General features: G+C 32.2%; 1 protein-coding gene across 2 annotated transcripts in view; it reads left to right on the top strand.

Annotated features, from left to right (window-relative positions):
• Positions 1 to 24,067, top strand: part of LOC144836940 (SNARE-associated protein Snapin-like) — a 31,551-nt gene extending 7,484 nt beyond the window's left edge. Inside the window, exons 2-5 of one of the 2 annotated variants that reach the window (XM_078691889.1) lie at positions 15,810 to 15,856; positions 16,273 to 16,391; positions 21,011 to 21,105; positions 23,452 to 23,592. In XM_078691889.1, coding sequence (XP_078548015.1) covers positions 15,810 to 15,856; positions 16,273 to 16,391; positions 21,011 to 21,103 — 259 coding nt within the window. In that variant the 3' untranslated portion in view covers positions 21,104 to 21,105; positions 23,452 to 23,592. Of the gene's footprint in view, positions 1 to 15,809; positions 15,857 to 16,272; positions 16,392 to 21,010; positions 21,106 to 23,451 lie in introns of both variants that reach the window. The other variant, XM_078691888.1, reaches the window with a different exon arrangement.
• The last annotated feature ends 806 nt before the right edge of the window (positions 24,068 to 24,873 follow it).

Here is a 24,873-nt window from a genome sequence, read left to right as displayed (position 1 = left end):
CACAAGAGGTTATCAGCAACTTCGTTGCGGATAACCAATAAAGATTTGATACAATAACAATAGGTGATCATTTTATTCTAAATGATCACCTAACTAGAATTTAATTCGTCACTTTGACGAATTATAGGTGATCATTTTTATCATTTTAATGAAATTAAAACTTTTTAAACATGCACGTACGTTAACATACGATCGTAAAAAGTTGATGTATGCCATCCTATGATATGATGCATACGCTTATAGTGCTGAGTTGTGCATGCCATATACAATATGTACAGTATATACTGTATATCTATATACAGTGTAGCATAGGTGAAATTACGGGACACACATCATGTTCTAATTTTTTGGTATGATGGAATTATCAAAATAAACTCAAAGATGACAATTTCGAAAGATAATGAATTGAGCAAATAAATATAAGAATTGCAAGAGAATTTGGCATGTAGAAGCGCTGTGCGCGCTGTTTGAAATTTGTATAACTTTGACGAAAAAGATGAAAAAACTACTTTTTAACTTCATCTGGCCATATGTTAACGTCACAACATCCGATAGGCTTGGTTTTTATATGAATTCATATCTACATTTCATCAGCTTTCATAATAAATTATAATCATCAAGGTAACCTTCAATTCTGAAGAGCTGTAAGATATTCAAATTTACGGCAAAGGTGAAATTACATGACCTACGTTATTCAAGTTTTTACGCGTGATGACGTCATCAAAATGAAAACACTGACAACTTATGATAAAGATAAATAATTAAGCAAACACACACTGAAATTTGTGCGAAAATCGAGCTCAAATAGCGGAGATGCGCTCTATTGAATGTGATAACCTACACAAAACGGAAAAAAATCCTAATTTTTAAATTCAAGTGGCCATTTGATGACGTAATACCATTTTGTACGTCTAATGTGTATATACATTTATATCTACAACTCAATGGCTTCCCGAATAAGTTAAAAAACTTAGGGGTCATCGTGCATTCTGAAGAGTTATTTTCATTTTAAAAATGCCTTATTTTTCATCATTTTCAGCACTTTTATGCAATTAATGTGCGCATTTTGTCATTTTTAACATGCTCGTATAGCGTTATTTTAAGTCGGAACGGACTCAAATTTGGTGAATGTACTAAGGATGGTGAGTAGAATGCGATTTCTACAAAAAATTCGTATTTTTACGCTTTTTAAGAATTGCGCGCGCAAAAATGCATTTTTGCGCAGTAATTTTTTGAAACACGCAAATAGCCTAATTCATGCTCTAAATTGATCAAAACTTAATTTTGAGCTTTTTAAATTTTTTACGCGCGATTTCACGCGTATGACCCTACGTGCGCGTGCCTTTTATTGGTTAATATATTTACCTTTTGCCTGAAGTTTACGTATTGTGAATTTTATTGATATGTGATAAAGAGTTATGGCGATATGATTGATAATGTGATTTAACAAAATGGCGTATAAATGACGTCACGGTTGAGCGATGACGCTGAAAAGCTTATTAGGATTAAGTTACAGTATTTGAAAGATATTGTGAAAATTTTGTCATCTTCAACATTCAACTTTTTGAGATAATTGTTACACAAAATCTGTACAGAGAGAAATAAAGAACTAGACATGTAACTCGTCACTTTGACGAGTTTGGTTATCCGCCGCGCAAGTGGTGCAACATTAACATTAAGGGGATAGGTTGCGGACAAAGGGAAGTGTTCACGTATGACCTGAACTGAAGAATATGATATGTTGTTATTGCTGAATTTTATTATTTAGATTCATATATAGTATACACAGTATAATCTGTATCCATATCACATACAGTGTAGAATAGGTGAAATTACGGGACCCGCTATTTATTGCAATTTTCAACATGTTGACGGTTTTAAAATGAAACGCGAAGGTAGCAATTTCGGAAGAAAATTATCTCAGCAACAACATATTAACGTGTAGAAGAAATTTGAATACGTGAAATATTGATGCGCGCTCTTTTAAATGTAATGAATTATGACGCAAAAGATGAAAATACGACCTTTTTTATTTAACTGGCCATATGATGACGTCACAACATCCGATTGGCAAAATTTTTACATGATTTCGTATCTACAATCCAATAGCTTCCAGAAAACGTTTTAATCGTGATTATTACATTTTATTCTTACGAGCTATAACATATTAAAATTTACTGTAAAGATGAAATTAATGACCCACGTAATTTATTTTTTTTGGCATGATGACGTCATAAAAATTAAAATATTTTTAACTCATGCGAAAGATAGTTGATTGACCTAGACAATATCAAAATCGGGGTGAAAATGGAAAACGAATATGTGGAGATGCGCTCTATTCAATGTGAGGAGCTATGATGAAAGACACAAAAATCCTAAATTTTATATTCGTGTGGCCATACGATGACGTCACAATGTCCGGTTAGCCATATTAATACCTGATCCGATATCTACAACTCATCATCTTCCAGAATATGTCATCCACAAAAAGTTGACCGTGTAGTTTAGAAATTACGACTGTTTAAAAAAAGGCATATTTTTAACGGATTTTTGAACTTTTTCATCAAAAACGCGCGCAAATCGTCTAATTCGACGTGCTCATATGACGTAACTTTAAGTCGAAATTGTTTAAAATTTGGTAAAATTACTAGAAAAAGCTGGAAAAACATAAATCGCGCGAAAAAAATATGTTTTCAATGCTACGTGCGCACCGCACACGTACAAATTTGCGCACGCGTGGGAATTTTTTACATGCTTAAAACGACATGAAACGCGTAGAAAATTGATTAGAAATTAATTTTGCGCATTTTGAAATTTTAAATGCGCGTGCGCGCGTAACTTTATGTAAAACACGCAATTTTTTTTCAACAGAAAGTTAGCGCATGATATAAATTAAACTTTTGGAAAGTTTCAATTTGAAATGTTATTTGGTTTTTGACCTATGTTAATAAATACGAGGAAATCGTTAAATCACGCGTAAGTCACGTTGCGCAATTGTAAACGTCATGAAAAGCTTCGCAGCACATCTTCATGTGCATGACGATATGTTGAGAAAGTTACAAAATGTTATGTTTGCAAGTTTTAGAGAAAAGCGTTCCACAAAAATCATACAGAAAGAAAGAAGATCAAGAAAAAGATGTTGATTTCGTACAATCACAAGAGGTTATCCTGCAACTTCGTTGCGGATAACCAACTAGACATGTAACTCGTCACTTTGACGAGTTTGGTTTTCCGCCGCGCAAGTGGTGCAACATTAACATTAAGGGGATAGGTTGAGGACAAAAGGAAGTGTTCACGTTGGCATTATGACCTGAACTGAAGAATATGATATGTTGTTATTGCTGAATTTTATTATTAGTTATCCGCTTGGTATACCAAGCGGATAACTCCTTGTTATTGTATGAGATCAATATTTTTTTTCTGTATTATTAGTTATCCGCTTGGTATACCAAGCGGATAACTCCTTGTAATTGTATGAGATCAATATTTTTTGGTTATCCGCAACTTAGTTGCGGATAACCCATGTGATTGTAAATATCTTTTTTTTCATCTTCATCTTCTTTGTTATTCTTCTTTCTTTCCCGGATTTTTGTGCGTCGCATATCCCCTATTGCTTGTGAATATATCTTTTGTATAACTTTGTCATTATATGGACATTTACCTGAAGTTGTGCACCTCCATATTTTTAATGACGTTAGAGTCGCGCAGCGTAAGTTACGCGCGATTTTATGAATTTCAATGATTGATCATAGATTATAAACCAAAAGTCATTTTGTTTTGACACTTAGTGAAAATTTAAGTCATATCAAGGGCAAACTTTCTATGGATTAAAAATGACATGTTTCACAAGAAGTTACGCGCGCACGCGCATTTAAAATTAAAAAATGCGCAAAATTAATTTCTAATCAACTTTCTACGCTGATCATGACAATTTAAACATGTCAAAAATTCCCCCGCGCGCGAAAAAAATTACGCGTAAGGTGCTCACGGAGTATGAAAATCATGTGTTTTTCTCTTGAATTATGATTTTACAGCCTTTCCTAGTCATTTTAAAAAAGATTGACATAATTTCCAATTAAAATGATGTCATACGAGCACGTTGATTTAGACCATTTGCGCGCGCTTTAATTGCAAAAGTGACAAAATTTTGTCAAAATTATGCCTATTTTGAATCTATTATAGCTCCTCAGGATCAACCGTTACCCCCAATTTTTTAAATTTAATATAGAAGCAGATATGTTGTAGATAAGAATTCATGCAGAATCTTTACCCCTCGGATGTTATGACGTCATCGTATGGCCACACGAATGTAAAATATTGGATTTTTGACTGTTTCGTTATTGCTCATTACATTAAATAGAGCGCATCTCGCTTATACGTATTCCATTTCCTCATATATTTTAATACTGTCTAGGTCAATCAACTATCTTTCGCATGAGTTAAAAATATTTTAATTTTTATGACGTCATCATGTCTAAAAATGTAAATAACGTGGGTCACCTATTTTCATCTTTACAGTAAATTTCAATCTGTTATAACTCGTCAGAATAAAAAGTGATAATCATGATTAAAACGTTTTCTGGAAGCTATTGGATTGTAGATACAAATTCATGTGAATATTTTGCCAAACAGATGTTGTGACGTCATCATATGGCCAGTTGAATTCAAAAAGTCATATTTTCATCTCTTGCGTAAAAGTTCATTGCATTTAAACGAGAGCGCATCTCACTTTTACGTGCTCAAATTTCTTCAAATTTGTATTAATGTAATTATTTAGATAATTATCTTCAAAAATTGTTATCTTTATATGTCAATTTGATGACGTCATCTTGTTAATAATTGGATTTAAAAGATGGGTCTCGTAATTTCGTCTATGCTACACTGTATATAACATACAGTGTATTCTGTAAATACTGTAATATGCTGTATGCTACAAAATAGGTACAATTCAGCACTTTAAACATACTTAATTCATGTCAACGGATGGCATAATAATTGTCGAAGTTCATATAGTTTAAAGTATGTGCATGTTGCGTTTGCGCGGATAACCCGAACTCGTCAAAGTGACGAGTTCAAATCTAGTTTTCTGTATTATTCTTCTTTCCTTCCTTCCTTTTTGTGAGTCGTGTTCCTCTAAAATGTGTAAACATAACATTTCATAACTTTGACAACATATGGGCATTTACGTGAAGTTGTGCACCTCCTATTTTTGAATGACGTCATAGTTGCGCAACGTGACTTATGCGCAATTTTATGAATTTCAATGATTGATCATAGATTAAAAACCAAAAGTCATTTAGTATTGACACTTTGACAAAATTTAAGTCATATCAGGGGCAAACTTTCTACGGATTAAAAATGGCATGTTTGACAAGAAGTTACGCGCGCACGCGCATTTAAAATTTCAAAATGCGCAAAATTAATTTCTAATCAACTTTTTACGCGTTTCTTGTCATTTTGAGCATGTCAAAAATTCCCACGGGCGCGCAATTTTTTATGCGCGCGGTGCGCACATAGCGTTAAAAGCATATTTTTTTCTCTTGAATTATATTTTTCAAACCTTTCCCAGTGATTTTGAAAACAATTTAGACCTTTTCCAGTTTAAATAACGCCATACGAACACGTTGAATTAGACAATTCATGCGCGTTTTTTATGAAAAAGCTTAAAAAATCGTCAAAATTATGTCTTTTTTTAAACAGTCATAGTTTCTAAAGTAAACCGTTAACCGTTTATTTTTATTACAAAATCTAGAAGTTGATGAGTTGTAGATATCGGATCATGCATCAATAAGGCTAAAAAAACATTGTGACGTCATCGTATGGCCACACGAATGTAAAATATAGGATTTTTGTCTCTTTCGTTATTGCTCATCACATTCAATGGAGCGCATCGCGCTTATCTGTATTCCTTTTTCTCCTACATTTATATATTGTGTAGGTCAATCAACTTTCTTTAGCATGAGATAAAAATATTTTAATTTTTATGACGTCATCATGCCTAAAAATTTTAATTACGTGGGTCATTAATTTCATCTTTACAGTAAATTTTAATCTGTAATAGCTCGTAAGAATAAAATGTGATAATCACGATTAAAACGTTTTCTGGAAGCTATTGGATTGTAGATACGAATTCATGTAAACATTTTGCCAATCGGATGTTGTGACGTCATCATATGGCCAGTTGAATAAAAAAAGTCGTATTTTCATATTTTGCGTAATAGTTCATCACATTTAAAAGGGTGCGCATCTATATTTTACGTATTCAAATTTCTTCTACACGTTAATATGTTGTTCCTGAGATAATTTCCTTCTGAAATTGCTATCTAAGTGTTTCATTTTGATACCGTCGCCATGTTAAAAATTGGAATAAATGGCGGGTCCCGTAATTTCACCTATTCTACACTGTATGTAATATGTATACAGCTTATACTGTTTCCATGTATATACTATATGACACAAAATTCAGCACTAACAGCATGTCATATTCTTCAGTTCTTGTCATAATGCCATAATCTTTATCTGTGTGCAATATTCCAACGTATGACGTGCACGTGGCGTTTGTCGTGGTGCGGATAACTAACTCGTCAAAGTGACGAGTTTCATGTCTAGTTCTTCTTTCCTTCCTTCCTTTTTGTGAGTCGTGTTTCTCTAAAATGTGTAAACATAACATTTCATAACTTTGACAACATATGGGCATTTACGTGAAGTTGTGCACCTCCTATTTTTGAATGACGTCATAGTTGCGCAACGTGACTTACGCGCAATTTTATGAATTTCAATGATTGATCATAGATTAAAAACCAAAAGTCATTTAGTATTGACACTTTGACAAAATTTAAGTCATATCAGGGGCAAACTTTCTACGGATTAAAAATGGCATGTTTCACAAGAAGTTACGCGCGCATGCGCATTTAAAATTTCAAAATGCGCAAAATTAATTTCTAATCAACTTTTTACGCGTTTCTTGTCATTTTGAGCATGTCAAAAATTCCCACGGGCGCGCAATTTTTTACGCGCGCGGTGCGCACGTAGCCTTAAAAACATATTTTTTTCTCTTGAATTATATTTTTCAACCCTTTCCTAGTAATTTTGAAAACAATTTAGACCTTTTCCAGTTTAAATAACGCCATACGAACACGTTGAATTAGACAATTCGTGCGCGTTTTTTATGAAAAAGCTTAAAAAATCATCAAAATTATGTCTTTTTTTAAACAGTCATAGTTTCTAAAGTAAACCGTTAACCGTTTATTTTTATTACAAAATCTAGAAGTTGATGAGTTGTAGATATCGGATCATGCATCAATAAGGCTAAAAAAACATTGTGACGTCATCGTATGGCCACACGAATGTAAAATATAGGATTTTTGTCTCTTTCGTTATTGCTCATCACATTCAATGGAGCGCATCACGCTTATCTGTATTCCTTTTTCTCCTACATTTATATATTGTGTAGGTCAATCAACTTTCTTTAGCATGAGATAAAAATATTTTAATTTTTATGACGTCATCATGCCTAAAAATTTTAATTACGTGGGTCATTAATTTCATCTTTACAGTAAATTTTAATCTGTAATAGCTCGTAAGAATAAAATGTGATAATCACGATTAAAACGTTTTCTGGAAGCTATTGGATTGTAGATACGAATTCATGTAAACATTTTGCCAATCGGATGTTGTGATGTCATCATATGGCCAGTTGAATAAAAAAAGTCGTATTTTCATATTTTGCGTAATAGTTCATTACATTTAAAAGGGTGCGCATCTATATTTTACGTATTCAAATTTCTTCTACACGTTAATATGTTGTTCCTGAGATAATTTCCTTCTGAAATTGCTATCTAAGTGTTTCATTTTGATACCGTCGCCATGTTAAAAATTGGAATAAATGGCGGGTCCTGTAATTTCACCTATTCTACACTGTATGTAATATGTATACAGCTTATACTGTTTGCATGTATATACTATATGACACAAAATTGACAGAATTCAGCACTAACAGCATATCATATTCTTCAGTTCTTGTCATAATGCCATAATCTTTATCTGTGTGCAATATTCCAACGTATGACGTGCACGTGGCGTTTGTCGTGGTGCGGATAACTAACTCGTCAAAGTGACGAGTTTCATGTCTAGTTCTTCTTTCCTTCCTTCCTTTTTGTGAGTCCTGTTCCTCTAAAATGTGTAAACATAACATTTCATAACTTTGACAACATATGGGCATTTACGTGAAGTTGTGCACCTCCTATTTTTGAATGACGTCATAGTTGCGCAACGTGACTTACGCGCAATTTTATGAATTTCAATGATTGATCATAGATTAAAAACCAAAAGTCATTTAGTATTGACACTTTGACAAAATTTAAGTCATATCAGGGGCAAACTTTCTACGGATTAAAAATGGCATGTTTCACAAGAAGTTACGCGCGCACACGCATTTAAAATTTCAAAATGCGCAAAATTAATTTCTAATCAACTTTTTACGCGTTTCTTGTCATTTTGAGCATGTCAAAAATTCCCACGGGCGCGCAATTTTTTACGCGCGCGGTGCGCACGTAGCGTTAAAAACATATTTTTTTCTCTTGAATTATATTTTTCAAGCCTTTCCTAGTAATTTTGAAAACAATTTAGACCTTTTCCAGTTTAAATAACGCCATACGAACACGTTGAATTAGACAATTCGTGCACGTTTTTTATGAAAAAGCTTAAAAAATCGTCAAAATTATGTCTTTTTTTAAACAGTCATAGTTTCTAAAGTAAACCGTTAACCGTTTATTTTTATTACAAAATCTAGAAGTTGATGAGTTGTAGATATCGGATCATGCATCAATAAGGCTAAAAAAACATTGTGACGTCATCGTATGGCCACACGAATGTAAAATATAGGATTTTTGTCTCTTTCGTTATTGCTCATCACATTCAATGGAGCGCATCACGCTTATCTGTATTCTTTTTTCTCCTACATTTATATATTGTGTAGGTCAATCAACTTTCTTTAGCATGAGATAAAAATATTTTAATTTTTATGACGTCATCATGCCTAAAAATTTTAATTACGTGGGTCATTAATTTCATCTTTACAGTAAATTTTAATCTGTAATAGCTCGTACGAATAAAATGTGATAATCACGATTAAAACGTTTTCTGGAAGCTATTGGATTGTAGATACGAGTTCATGTAAACATTTTGCCAATCGGATGTTGTGACGTCATCATATGGCCAGTTGAATAAAAAAAGTTGTATTTTCATATTTTGCGTAATAGTTCATCACATTTAAAAGGGTGCGCATCTATATTTTACGTATTCAAATTTCTTCTACACGTTAATATGTTGTTCCTGAGATAATTTCCTTCTGAAATTGCTATCTAAGTGTTTCATTTTGATACCGTCGCCATGTTAAAAATTGGAATAAATGGCGGGTCCCGTAATTTCACCTATTCTACACTGTATGTAATATGTATACAGCTTATACTGTTTGCATGTATATACTATATGACACAAAATTGACAGAATTCAGCACTAACAGCATATCATATTCTTCAGTTCTTGTCATAATGCCATCTTTATCTGTGTGCAATATTCCAACGTATGACGTGCACGTGGCGTTTGTCGTGGTGCGGATAACTAACTCGTCAAAGTGACGAGTTTCATGTCTAGTTTAAATTCATATATAGTATACACAGCATAATCTGTATCCATATCACATACAGTGTAGAATAGGTGAAATTACGGGACCCGATATTTATTGCAATTTTTAACATGTTGACGGTTTTAAAATGAAACGCGAAGGTAGCATTTCCGAAAGGAAATTATCTCAGCAACAACGTATCAGCGTGTAGAAGAAATTTGAATACGTGAAATATTGATGCGCGCTCTTTTAAATGTAATGAATTATGACGCAAAAGATGAAAATACGACCTTTTTTATTTAACTGGCCATTTGATGACGTCACAACATCCGATTGGCAACATTTTTACATATTTCCGTATCTACAATCCAATAGCTTCCAGAAAAAGTTTTAATCGTGATTATCACATTTTATTCTTACGAGCTATAACAGATTAAAATTTACTGTAAAGATGAAATTAATGCCACACGTGATTTACATTTTTAGGCATGATGACGTCAAAAAAATTAAAATATTTTTAACTCCTGCGAAAGATAGTTGATTGACCTAGACAATATCAAAATCGGGGTGAAAATGGAAAACGGATAAGTGGAGATGCGCTCTATTCAATGTGGTAAGCTATGACGAAAGATACAAAAATCCTAAATTTTATATTCGCGTGGCCATACGATGACGTCACAATGTCCGGTTAGCCATAATAATACCTGATACGATATCTACAACTCATCTACTTCCAGAATATGCCATCCACAAAAAGTTGACCGTCTAGTTTAGAAATTACGACTGTTTAAAAAAAGGCATATTTTAAACGAATTTTTTAACCTTTTCATAAAAAACGCGCGCAAATTGTCCAATTCGACGTGCTCGTATGACGTATCTTTAAGTCGAAATTGTTTAAAATTTGGTAAAATTACTAGAAAAGGCTGGAAAAACATAAATCACGCGAAAAAAATACGTTTTCAATGCTACGTGCGCACCGCACACGTAAAAATGTGCGCACGCGTGGGAATTTTTGACATGCTTAAAACGACATGAAACGCGTAGAAAGTTGATTATAAATTAATTTTGCGCATTTTGAAATTTTAAATGCGCGTGTGCGCGTAACTTTGTGTAAAACACGCAATTTTTTTCCCACAGAAAGTTAGCGCATAATATAAATTAAACTTTTGCAAAGTTTCAAGTTGAAATGTTATTTGGTTGTCGAGCTATGTTAAATACGAGAAAATCGTTAAATCGCGCGTACGTCACGTTGCGCAATTGTAAGCATCATGAAAAGCTTCGCTTGACGACGTTACATAAATGTCAAAATGTCAACATAGTTAAAAAAATGTTATGTTTGCAAGTTTTAGAGAAAAGCGTTACACAAAAATCATACAGAAAGAAAGAAGATGACAAAAAAGAAGATGATGATGATGATGATGATTTCGTACAATCACAAGAGGTTTTCCTACAACTTCGTTGCGGAAAACCAATAAAGATTTCATACAATAACAATAGGTGATCATTTTATTCTAAATGATCACCTAATTATTGTATTCATCATTGTGGGTATCATCATATATGTTATGTTTTTAATTTGTTCTTTCATTTTTAATAGTAGAATTTCACACAGAAAAGAAGATAAATTGTATGCCGGGACTGCTGACTTGAAGATTTAAGTACTACTGACCAATTTTCCTCTGTTTTAGTTATTTTACATTATGGTTTGTAGGTCAAATAAATAAATTAAATGAAATAAAAAGAATTACAGTACTTCGTTCATTCCTGAGCTACATTGTTATTACACAATAAACAAGGAGCTTATGACAAATTAATTGTATTAGTAATGTTATCACCACTAATGGTTTCCCTGTTTTAAGATTTTATAGAAGTATATAATTTTTTATTCACCTATGAAAGACATCTTCAAATACATGGAAATAAGAAATGCAACAAAAACAGAAAGATATAATTTATTGAAATGTAATGTACAGTAATACAATGATAATTATATAATAAAAATGCTTTTTATCAATTACTAGAATTTATTTTACTTCTGCTGACACTGAAAACATCATTTCATGTCTTTCATTTCTTCTTTTTTATCTTCTTTCCTGTTGTGTTTATTAAAATAAAATAAAAATATATCATTTAATAATGAAGCAACTGTTTATTTATTTATTTCAACAATATTTTACGAGCGTGGTCCATCCAGCCGAAGCTGATCATTAGGAACCCTCACAAAAATATAATTTGACAATAAGACACAACACTCAAATTAAAAAGAATTTCTAAAAATTAACAACATGTCATATAAATTAAACACAAAATATTTCTTTATGAAAAAACTTAAAAGTTTGTTTCACGAGGAATATTTTTTATTGCCATATAATATGACCATAACAGCGTCCTCTATAGATCAATGCCCTATGAGGCCTCCGTACTTTTATCGGCTGGCCTAGCGATGATTTTCGCGAAACTAAGCCGGCGATGGGTTTCTGAAGGGTGCTCAATTATAAATTTTATTTATAAATAAAAAGTTATCGATATTTTACAATTTTATGCTTGCAGAATGCTGTAGACAACTCGTGAGTAGGTTAGATGAAGTATTGAAACAATTTTGAGTAATTTTAAGGGGTGGGTACGAAACTGCATTAGCGCCGGAGTTTAATATTTAGGAACGAGTTTTATATTTAGGAACGAATTTTATATTTAGGTACGAGTTTTAGGAATGCAATTTTACTTTTAGCAAACGGAAGCGCCCTCTATAATTACCGTATCTTTAGTTTTTAGAAGCATGGATACGGTACCGTATCTTTAGCAACGGCGATAATAAATAGACCTCTAGTTCTAGGTCCAGCGCGCGTGTCTACTGGTTTAACTATTTATTAAATTATTTAAACATTTAAAAGCTTTAAATCTTTTTAAAAACACAATAAAACAAGAAACCTTTTTAACTTAAAAATCTATTATATAAAATAAATCAGACTTTGAATGGGTTGTTTTGTAGTGGTAGAGGATGATATCAAATTTATGTTGATTTAGGGGGGGGCTTGAGTAAAATAACAAGACCCTCCTCACACCAGATGCGCTATACTCAACAGGTGAACCCTTGTGCTTAAAATGTGCAACAATACTGTAGATCTTACAAATAATTAAATATTCTTAGCCTATGTATATACTGTTTAAAAGATACAGTATGTACCTTATAAATAAGAGAAATATATAAATGTGCAAATATATATATTATTATATTTATAACAGAGAACTATAATAAAAGTGGGACGAACCCACACAAGACAAAAAAAAAATAATTAAATATTTTTATTTTAAAGCTCAGGTACAGGCATGAATTTTAAATATAATATCTGGTTAATTGTACATAAATCAAATATTTGTAACAGAAATCAAGACGAAAAAACATGAATTTCCCTTAATATGGTCAAATACAAATTTTGGCAAAATTCTGCCATAAAAACCAGGAAGACTTTTTTTCAGTAGTTAGGTAGTTTAACCTAATGTAATAACATGTCTGGTGACTCCCTAGAAGGTGAAAAAAGATGGTGGATATACGGTGGATAATTTTTGCTATAGCATGAAAATAAAAATCTGAAGTTGAATAAAAATACCAGAAATGTAAAATTCAAGTTATATTACCTATATTTAGTCATCTGATAACATTTTTTACCACACCGTTTATTTTTCATAGCTTTTTAAAATGCCCCTCTATTTACAAAATTTGTGTACAAAAGAATAGAGATTTTACTGTGTAATTTGAACTATCCCCCCACTGATAAGAAAGTGCTTATTTTCAACAAGCTCGTGTAACACAAATAAAATCTCAAAAATTATGAAACATAGGGGAAACTATAGATCGATAATTATTGGAATGTATGATCAATAGAAATTTTTTGCCCGCACCTGGCCTTTAAATAGTAATTAATAAAAACTGTCAGAAAATGTGAAAAAAATTAAATACTCTATAAACCATGATATAATAATATCTGCCTTATCTTATGGCTACTTTACTACTGTATGTATAATTGTAAATAAATAAATTGAATCCATTCCTATTGCAAAATGTATATATTAATTCATCTATTCTAATTTTAAAGTTTTTATTATAGTATTATCTCTTATTGTTTTCTGTCTGTTTTAAAAAATTAAATTTTTGTTTAATTCCATGTTCAAATGATGCTTTTACATTATTGCCCCAGTTATTTTTTATCAAATATGGAAACATACTTCTTACATAATGTTGCGGAGTTTTATTTTAATATTTAGTTTATTTTAGTTTATAATAAATAATAGTTCAGATCTTAATTACCAACCCCGGTCATTTTTTGGATCAAACACAGTATGGAAACATACTCCCATAATAATGCAGCTAGTAATCAGCGCAAAGTTGTGTCTTGATCTAACCGGTACCCAGTTTATTTGAGTTTTTGGGGGACGATACATCTTTAATAGCAAAATAGTTTTCTGTTCTACCTAGCAATTTAACTATGCACTTTGCAGTACTGGTACTAGACTTGCCGCAAGTCTGTATTTATTGTCTTTTTGATGATTTTTTTCTAAAAATACAGACTTGTGATACACGTATAGAAATCGATTTTCAGACCGCAAACATCCAATAAGAATGACGTAGGTTATCATACCGTATTTGGATATATGGGGCAGGCGATATGTAAATTGGATTTCTAATCAACCAATGATCAAGCGGACGTCATTTAGTTTCAAAATTAAAATGATCGAGTACGTACATACAGTACTAATAAATCTGCGATGGAGACTGAAATACAGTAACAACTGTTGAAATATAATATCGTGGCATAGAGTGTTGCCAAGTTTTTGTGTTAATTACATTATCAAGTCTAGTCCTATAGCCTAGGCCTCGTACTCGTATTGCCTAGGCCTCGTACTTGTACGTATGACCTGCCAAATAAATTGCCAATAAGGTACATACCACCGGCAACACCACACAGGGCAGGGTCTGGGTGGGTGGGAATTAATCAAATTATCTCTGCATACTAATGATCCATTCAATGTTTGATTTGCGGAGAATTCTTGGTGTCAAACCAAGTGACTTGTACATGTGTGCCCAGACGTAGTTTACAAGCACAAGCCGTTAAGTTTAGCACTTCATTTTCAAGTTCAGTTGTTATGCCCAGGGCCCGCTAGATTTTAAAATCTTAGATTCACCACTGTTCAATTGGGTGCCGGTCAAGTCGGCCCTAAACCATCTTGGCCAAAGTCAAGTAAGCCCCACGTCAAATTGGCCCCAAGTCAAGTCGGCCCCAAGGCAACTCGGACTCAAGTCAACTTGGCCTCACATCAACTTGCCTAGGCCTAATAACAAAATAAAACACAAGGGGGCGTTCGTATTATTTACCTGAAAAAAAAGTAATTTAAAGCAAAAAAATAGTCAAATTGGCTACCAGCCAATGGGTTTTCTACGGAAGTGATTAACTTTATTAAAACTACAAAATAACCTATTCAAAGTCTGATTTTATTTAATCTTCATTTTTCATGTTTTTGAGGGACAATACATCTTTAATAAAGAAAAGTTGGTGAAATTATTTTTTTATTTTTGTTGCTAAAAAAAGTATTAGACCTGGCCTATTATTCATTAAAAAGTCTTCTTAGACAGTTATTCCTGTGTACAAAAGAATATTTAATATTACAGTATTATCATTATATCAATTCGCTTTGTTTGTACTTTTTGGGTTCTATACTTTATTAGATGACCGATTAGTTTTGGCCGAGTTGGCGTGAGGCCGATTAGTTTTGGCCGAGTTGACTTGAGGCTGAGTTGAATTGAGGCCGACTTGCTTTAGGCCGACTTGCTTTGGGCCGACTTGACATGGGGCCTACTGTACTTGACTTTGGCTGAGACGGTTTAGGGCAGACTTAAATCAAATTCATTCAATTTTTACCTGTCTTTACAAAGGGCAAACATACACAAAAAATGCTCTCCTGTACAGGCAAGTCATTGAGAGTGGATTTGTTTTTTGTAATGAGAAAAAATCTTGACATGTGATGATACTGTATTGTTAAAATTTTAAGTAAAGCAATATTGCTAATCAAGCTGAATTTTAGAATAGTTTTTATTGTACTTTTTTTGTTATACAGTTTTTTATTGTGTAGCAGTGTGGTAGTTATCATTGTTACTGTACTTCCTAAACCTGTATATATTTTTTTTTAGAGAAAGCCAAGTAGAATTACGTCAACACATCGATGATCTTGATGAAGGTATCTATTTTAAATTATCACCTCTTGCTTGATTTTAATTTAAATTTCAAATACTGTAACTGTCCTACATTCTGTTCACAAATTTCGATAAAATGAAGACCCTATACAAATAATTACAGTACTGTATGCCTAAACTATCAACGCTATTCTGGCCTAAGCCCATGTACTCGTTTACTGCAGCACCAGAAAAAGGTAATTATATCATAAAATGTTCACTGGTGTGTCAACATACATGTCAACAGGTGGGCTCCGGGAATACAATTTCTAATCCTTATCTTGTAATATTGTCTTATGAGAGGTGGAAATTGACTACGACTACCACCCATGAGGAGGTGAATGTATTGCACGTTCACTTTAATCAAGAAGTCCCTAGTGTCTGCTACTGTACCACATTTTGACTCTCTTTTATACTGTAGTGTTAAAAAAGCTTGCAACAGAAAAAGAGGCACCAATAGAACTTGATGGTTATGTTAAGAAACTTACAAATTGTAAACGCAAGATTACAGTCATAAATAGCATTTTACATAACGCTCAGGTATGTGTACTCTGGACATTATCAGTACCTTTAATTTTAAACAAAATGTCTTGTATGGTAAAGGAATAAGAGGAGCCCTTGTTTGCTCTTGACTTTTCTAATGTGCTGAACTCAGACTGACACTAGTGCTCTTGTCATTGGTTCTTGGTTCTTTTTTATGAATTCACACACTTTCAATTCAGTTTTAATTGAATGGATAGATTTAACAGGAAAGAAGAATTGTCTCTCAGGGCCGTAGCCAGTATGAGGCAGATGAGGCGCTCATCTAATCTGAAATTATCAATTTTTACCAGCATAAATTATATTAAAATATTTTATATAATAATTATTTAAAGTATCTTTGCCTCATCTGTTTTTAACCTCTCACCTCTACTTATTATACAATTCAATATTTGGTGCATGCTTGTCCAATACTAGTCACTACAGCCTCTGGGGTCAAAGGATATCCAGGTACCATTTCATCATCTATAAGGATGGTGTTTGATGATACGGTATTTCTATTGAAGTAAAAACTTGTCAAGGATGTTTATCTCTTCTTAACAATGGCCGTTTTAGAAAATGTCCATTGTTCTTAATAAGGAATCACTTGGTAAAACATTTGAGGGGTTTTCCCCAATAGTGTAGGCTGGTATGTCGTTTATATGAATGTCGTGTATATTTTTTGTTAAAAGCAAACTTTGACTTTATTTCATATCTTGATAATATAAGGAATGAAAAAAAATATGTTGCCATTTTTTCAAAAGACATTTAAAGGACCAAATTCAAGATGGCCGCCAACATTCAAATAACCCTATTAAAAATCAGAATATCACCAATAATACAAATTATGAATGTGGAACAAGTCCGTTTTGATGGTATTACTGTACCCATTATACAATCTTAACTATGTAAAGCGATAATCTGTCGGCCATCTTAGATTTCAAAATGGCCGCCACTAAAAATTTAATTCTTTAAATAATTTTTTGTTAAATATGTGTGCATAAATTGTTGTTTGTACACAATGTTCTAAAATTGTCACTTCTCACAGGATTGTCTAAATATAAGGCTGTCTAAAGTTGTCAATGTTCTCTATATAACAGATATATAATACCCCACTATGACTCTTAAATTAACTAATCGTTCAAAGTTGGAGTTGCAAAAGTATGGAACAACTTACCAATTTATATCAAATATTCAACAACAATTACGTCTAACTAGAGGGTGGGCTAGAAGTGTAAACGATGGTTCTCGGAATGATAATGACTCGGGTAAAATGGTTTTAAAAGGATGTTCCCTTTGTACGTTTTCTGTCGGTTACCATTATTGAAAATGCTTGACATTCGAAAAACTAAACCTACTCTGTTTCACAGTGTCTTAGATGATTAATAACAGTTTAAAGTATAGTGTTTATTGTTTTGTAGGGCCCTTATAGGGCGGAGGCAGAGTTCATTTGAGGGAGATGCTTATTCGAGGGATTTTTTTGTTTTAAGAATATCGTAACATTTATAATCAAATAAAATCCTCTAATAGATATGAAAGTGGTAAAAAATAATAACAAATGCTTAGTAAATTGTAGTTAACAGTGTGATGAATTCTATTACAAATAGTATAATTGTGTAGTTGCAAAGTGAATCTGTGAACTCATCGTGAACCCGGAAATTACTTTGACCGCGTACAATTGAAATTGAGTTGAAAATCTACCGATGAAATCAGAAATTTTGTTTTAAAACTCTTTATAATATATTCCTAAGATAGAAATATGGAACAATATCGTAATAGTGAAAACTGTTATCAAATTTACATTTCGCGGTACATCTGAGATAGTTCAGGTAGGTATCCAAGGCAGATATTTGTTCCAAAGTTTTACCATTGTGCTCGCCTATGTCAGAAATAACCATAATTTATATATAGATTATAAATTACAGATCTCATTTCTTTTCGTGAAACTGAAACTTGACAGGATACAGGACCACAATATAAAACAAGTGCATTTATACCTTATTGTGAAATCCTGTATAAATATGATGTTAAATAATAAATGCGTTATTGCTATGTAATTCAATGTCTGAACCTTCAGGGCCAGTCACCAGTATGGTTGGTTTTCAACCTGTCAACTTTTGGCAGAAGCTTGAAGGAAATAAAGATACAGCTCATTCACAAGGTTATTCATAGGCAGCATTAACTCCTACTTCTCATCTTCTACAATCTCAACCGATTTCATTAGATATATACCCCTACAGATAGACCACCATTATACACTGGTTTGATGAGTGCACATGGTTGTGGTATAAAAACTCATGTACTAGGGAAAGACAAGATAATGCCTGGTGATGACTCTTGCCCGAGATGAGTGGAGGTGGACAGAGATGACATCAAGAAGCAATTATTATGTCGACCCGGTGAACTACATGACTTTTGGACATGTAGCATTGTGAAAATAGTGTTGAGGCCAGTGCTTTTGTTGAAACTGAACTTGTATTACCTATACAACCAGTGACACAAATATCTTAGACGGAAAACATCTTAGAGATGATATCCCGACTAATGAAGAATGCTACAATTCGCACAAAGGTGTTTGTTGGCCATGGCATGATGAAATTGGACAGAAAATGTTTGAGGCATTAGTAAAAGTCTTGTAGAAGGCAAACTGTCTATATGGTATCATAAGAAAAAGATGAATATTGGCAAAAAATATATATGACGGTGAATACAGGTGACAAACTTATCAAAGTAAAAGAGGACTCCTATAGAGATTATTTGGCGGTGAAATGCGGTATTGCAGTGCTTTTGCCAATTTGTTTCTGAACAAGCTTTTAGGGATCGCTGATCAGTCTGTGGAAGTTTGATGGATACAGTAGTAGAAAACGAAGGAAGGACAGAAGCACACTAATTCTGCTTTCTCTCTACAACTTGCTTCTACAAATGCAGACATGGAAAGAGATTCTAAGTGAAGTATCATTTTGTTTGAAAGAGGCTGATCATAAAGATATTACCTTGAATACAGAGAGTCGACGAAATCTAAATGATGTGGTTAAACTATATCCCTATATATGTCCGAGACCCAAGAAAACGATATCTGCACACATGGAAAGTACACATGCTTTTATCAAATATTTCTTAGCTCATGACCACCTGAACTACGACCGATTACTTCCGCTGTATCAATTTCAACAGATTACTGAAACAAATTACAGATATTGGAGTTTATGAGAGGACATGTATGTGTGGGACTTGCTGGATTTACATCAATTGATCAGGGTCATTGAGCGTGGTATCATTGGAATATCACAAATTAATGATTTCATCAGAGCTGGCAAATCTAGTTGATGAGTTTGAAAGCCAACATTTAAAGAGAGATGATATCCCGATTAATGAAGAATGCTGCAATTCGCACAAAGGTGTTTGTTGGCCATGGCATGATGAAATTGGACAGAAAATGTTTGAGGCATTAGTAAAAGTCTTTTAGAAGGCAAACTGTCTATATGGGATCCTAAGAAAAAGATGAATATTTGGCAAAAAATATATATGACGGTGAATACAGGTGACAAACTTATCAAAGTAAAAGAGGACTCCTATAGAGATTATTTGGCGGTGAAATGAGGTATTGCAGTACTTTTGCCAATTTGTTTCTGAACAAGCTTGTTGGGATCGCAGATCAGTCTGTGGAAGTTTGATGGATAATACAGTAGTAGAAAACGAAGAAAGGTCAACTTACTGTATCGCATTCAAGATTAGAAATATTTCATTGAAGGACTTAATGGCAGAGTTAGTTGTCATTTAACTGAAGAATTTTATGAGATGTTTTAATATGAAGTGTACTGTCAGAACTATAGACCTCCTGATGGTCAACATTTTGTGTTAATCACCATGTTGTTGTCATAAGCATATCATTTTGTGTATTTCAATCTAATTTTATTTAACTTACACACGTTTTAATAAGAAATTTAACCCATTTTAAAATAATGGCGGCCATTTTGAAATTCAAAATGGCCGCCATTTTGTGTTAATCACCAATGTTGTTGTCATAGGCCTATCATTTTATGTGATTTCAATCAATCATAACTTGCACATGTTTTAATAAGAAATTTAATCCATTTTTAAAAAATGGCGGCCATTTTGAAATTCAAAATGTCAGAATACTAATGAATATAGGTTTATAATAATTCTTATATAACAGAGAACCCATATGAACTTAAAATATTATTCATAAAGGGTGTTACTTTGTCCAATATGGTACATTTATTGGATATTTTACGTATTGGCGGCCATCTTGGATTTGACACCCTTAAGCTTTTTTAAAAAAATGGCAACATATTTTTTTCATTACTTTACATCCTAAAGACACTAAATCAGCTGGAATTTTGCTTTTAACAAAAAAATGACACGAAATTACATAGTGGCCTACATTACAAAGGAAGAAGGTATAATATTAATCGGATGCTTCCTTCTGTTTAGGAAATATTGCTAACCTCTTGTTTTCTTATTACTAAAGTAATGAAATACTGCAAAGAGAAAACTTTTGATTCTAATGAATAATTTAAGTTAAATAGTAAAGATGTTGGTATGACCACATAGTGTACTTTAATTAAATATAATTCATCTTAGATAACTGACAAAATTACACTGTATTGCTTATGCAGGATCGTCTTAGTCGTCTTCACTACAATATTTCTAAAGAGAAAGCCAAGAAAAAAGCACAGCTAGAACCTCCAACATTATGGCCTCAACTCTAAAAGTTGGTTTATACTGTATTATCTTAAAGATGTATTGTTCCCCAAAAACATGACAAACTGAAGATTATAAAAATTAGGCAAGACAGAATAGGCCATTTGCATTTTTTTTTCACTTCAAATTCCATGAAAAAAAAAAATTTCACTTATAAAAAGACAAAATAAGTGTTTAAATTTAACTTTATTGGCTTACAAACAATTGTCATACATTTTTTTTCAGGTAAATATTTTTTTAAATCAAATTTGAGTCATGAAAGTGAATAAATATTATGTGACATTAGTAGAAAGAATGGCATATTCAACAAAAACATTTATAAAATTATTTTTCCAGGGGACAGTATATCTTTAATAAATTAATATTAAAATACAAATTATTATTATTACCAAAGCCTGTATTTCTGTCAAAATGTTTTATTTTTTTGTATCCCTGTATAACACATTTTATCATTAATTTAAAACAACATTAAGATAAAGTATTGTAAAAAAGATGTCTGACAATTCAAACACATAATTTACATAATCAATCAAATCTAAACTTTAGTTCCATTTAACTACAGTACTGTATATTGAATATTTCAGAATTGACAGAAGAACAGGTTTTAATGTCTTCACGTTTTTGTGATTGCATGTACTGTATTAATAACCCTTGTAAATGTTATGTGATATATGATTTTTTATTTTTAATTTCTTTCTTTGTTTTTATTATACTTTGTCAATTTTCATGTTTTGCAGTTTATGTTGTCAGCTACTAATACTATAACAATGTATTAATCATAGTGACACAGACATTATTTACGATTTAAAATACAGCAGTAGTCAAAATAATTATAAATTGTTTATTTCAAAAATGTTTTGAATACATTGATATTTTCCCAGCATTAATATTTAATAAAGTTAATCACTTACAAAGGAAAAAAGAACTTTAAAAAATGTTTTTCACTTACTGTATAAAAGAGGAAATAAACAGTTAAAGACACCTTCCCTACGTTTTTTAGATCAGATTTAAGAAAACAAACTATATTTAATGTAAAAATAATACTATTATTATTATCTATTGCGATAACTTTTTTCCTCTTTAAATGGTTAAAAATGTGAAAAATAAGTCGATTCTAATAATTATAGCGGCCTCCTATAAATCCCAAAATACATTGCGCGCTGATTGATATTTTTGTTTTTCTTTTGTAATTCACCCACTTTTCGATCGATCGTGAGGCCAAAACAAATGGAAGACTCCTAACTTTTCAGCGAAAATACCGGGTTTTCCCCAATTTGTATCAACAGAGTCTGGCAAAAATAGAAAGACAATTAATGCAGCAACTATACAACGTCAGGCTAGGTATATAGCTAGCGTATGATGTTCGTACGTTACCGATGTTTACCAGCTAGGCCTACAAAACTAAGCCTAGCTAGGCTAGGCCTAAAGAGCTTAGGTAGTGCATTGTTTCTTTAATTTACCATAAAACGTACATTTAAGACAAGGAATTACCTGGTGTAATGTTTTTAAAGTAATATATATGTATTATTTTTACAAAAGTCACAAATTGTAGGGAAGGTGTCTTTAAATTCAACTAAAAACCCATTCTTTTCAAGTTTTTTTTTCAGGTAAATACTATTTTTAATCCAATTTGTTGTCCAAGTGAATAACTATATGTGACATTAAAATGCATGGAGACAATATATCTTTAAGTGTTGAAGCAGTATAACTTTAAATCCTCAAAAACTATTTCTGAATGTACAAAATGCTGGTACTATTGACAATCAAAGTAAATCAATGGGATTTTTTATGGAAATTTATGTATTTACAAATTACATATAGTTTTTTTTTTGTATAAGAAAACAAATTTACAATACAGTATTTGCTTTACACTTTAAATGCATGTCGCCATTGGCAATGCAAACTCCTGTAAATTACCCTTAAATATAATAAACTTGATGATCATATCCTAAATTGAATTGTTTTTGCATTGCAACAGCAGTAGAACCCATGGAGTGTCCCCTGAATAATTGTTGGTCGTAGTGTTTAAAACATATTGCCCCTTCTTGTTTCACAAGAAAATGTCCCCCCTACAATATAGTAGTGACCCAAAGGAGGTGTTATAGTATACTGTATTGTGAATTGTTGTGTGGGTGTGTGTGTTCCTTTTGCATGTTTGTCTTAAAGTTGTTATACTTTTTATAATCTTATACTGTGCTTGATTATGTGTTTTTTAATACAATTATAATACAATTTTATTAACTATTTTTGTGTGTGTCTTCTGCATGTTTTTACAGCTTCAAAATTGTTGTATAACCTACAACTTTCGTTAGTTTTCAATTTATACTAACTTGATGTTTTTTCCCTTTGTTTTCAGGATAGATTACAGAAACTAAATCAACGTATAAGTAAGAATACAGGAAAGCGTAGCTCAGTATTGAGTGTTTTAACAGTCAATCAGATGCCAGAAATAAGTATTGTTGATCAATCTATGTCAGTGCAATAGCTCATTATAGCTCATTATTACATCAGACTAAAACTTGATGAAAGAATAAGGAATGTAGTATAGTAGACTATAATGTGGTTTAGCTGGTTTATTTGGTTTAAATACAATACACCTAGATCCATAATTAAAAGAAATGATAATATATATTATTAACAAGTTAAATAATAAATTAATAATTTAGGCCTAATTATTTTAATTATGCGTTTTAAAATTAAAATGCCAAAACATTTAGGAAAGTAAATTACAGTGCAACCCTGCCCAAAATTCACACTAAATACCGAGAACTTGTTTACACATGCTCGATAGATCGTCGTAAGCCACTGCATTAAACATATAATTCAAATATAATTAGTATTTATTTGGTTGTCAGGATAGGTTATCACAAAACATATACATACCAAACCCTTTCTATTGGAATTGTTTAACCTGATTTATTATTTTATTGAATTATAAATGTAAATAAAAGAATAATATGTGAGTATATCTACCTGAGTATCTTTTGTTTTTCCGTCGGACTACATTGTGAAGTAATTCGAAGAAACACTTTTAAAAACCGAAAATTAAATAAGATAATTATGAATGTCGAGCAATAAGAAATATTGCGTTTTTCATTTCATTTTTGTTATAGTAGGATTGTTAGATTATTATTGACATATTACAGAAGATGATCATGTTTATAAATTTTTCAACTTACAAGTTAAAGGTCATTTTCAAGGTCATAAGGTCAAATAGAGCACAGACCTGTTATTTATTATCAGTATTAATAATTTAAATAAATATAAATAAATAACTAATTTTCATGAGGATAGCCTGCTGGGGCTGATGGGTAGTGATGTGTCAAAATTACTAGAATTGTCCTGGGGAGATTTTAAACTTGAAAGTTCAGGGGGAGTCATGGAATGTTTTAAACTACATTTTAAAAACATCACAGAGGGGTTGTGGGTTGAAAGTGACCATGGGATATCAACATGACCGGAATTTGTACTTAGAAGGTTTTAAACTACTGGTGTAGGATAGGGAGAGGTACCCGCACTGGGGTGGGTATTTCTTCTAATACATATATAATGGCAAATGCATATTAGCCAGCTGGGTATTCAGCAATCACACATGCATGTTTACGGCAACAACTATATCTGGCTCTTTCATTTACATACATATGTAACTGACAACTAAGATAGTGGCTTCCAAACGACCCGATTCATTTTGACCATAATACTGATTTAAACATTCCATTTAAAGGAGTGGATGCGTTACGAATGATTTCCAGTATGACTCCTTCCCATAACCAGCAAA

Source organism: Antedon bifida, chromosome 3 (assembly GCF_963402885.1).
Source record: "Antedon bifida chromosome 3, ecAntBifi1.1, whole genome shotgun sequence".
NCBI classification, from domain to species: domain Eukaryota; kingdom Metazoa; phylum Echinodermata; class Crinoidea; order Comatulida; family Antedonidae; genus Antedon; species Antedon bifida.
Note: the sequence above shows the minus strand (reverse complement) of the source record. Positions and strands in the feature narration are given on the sequence as shown.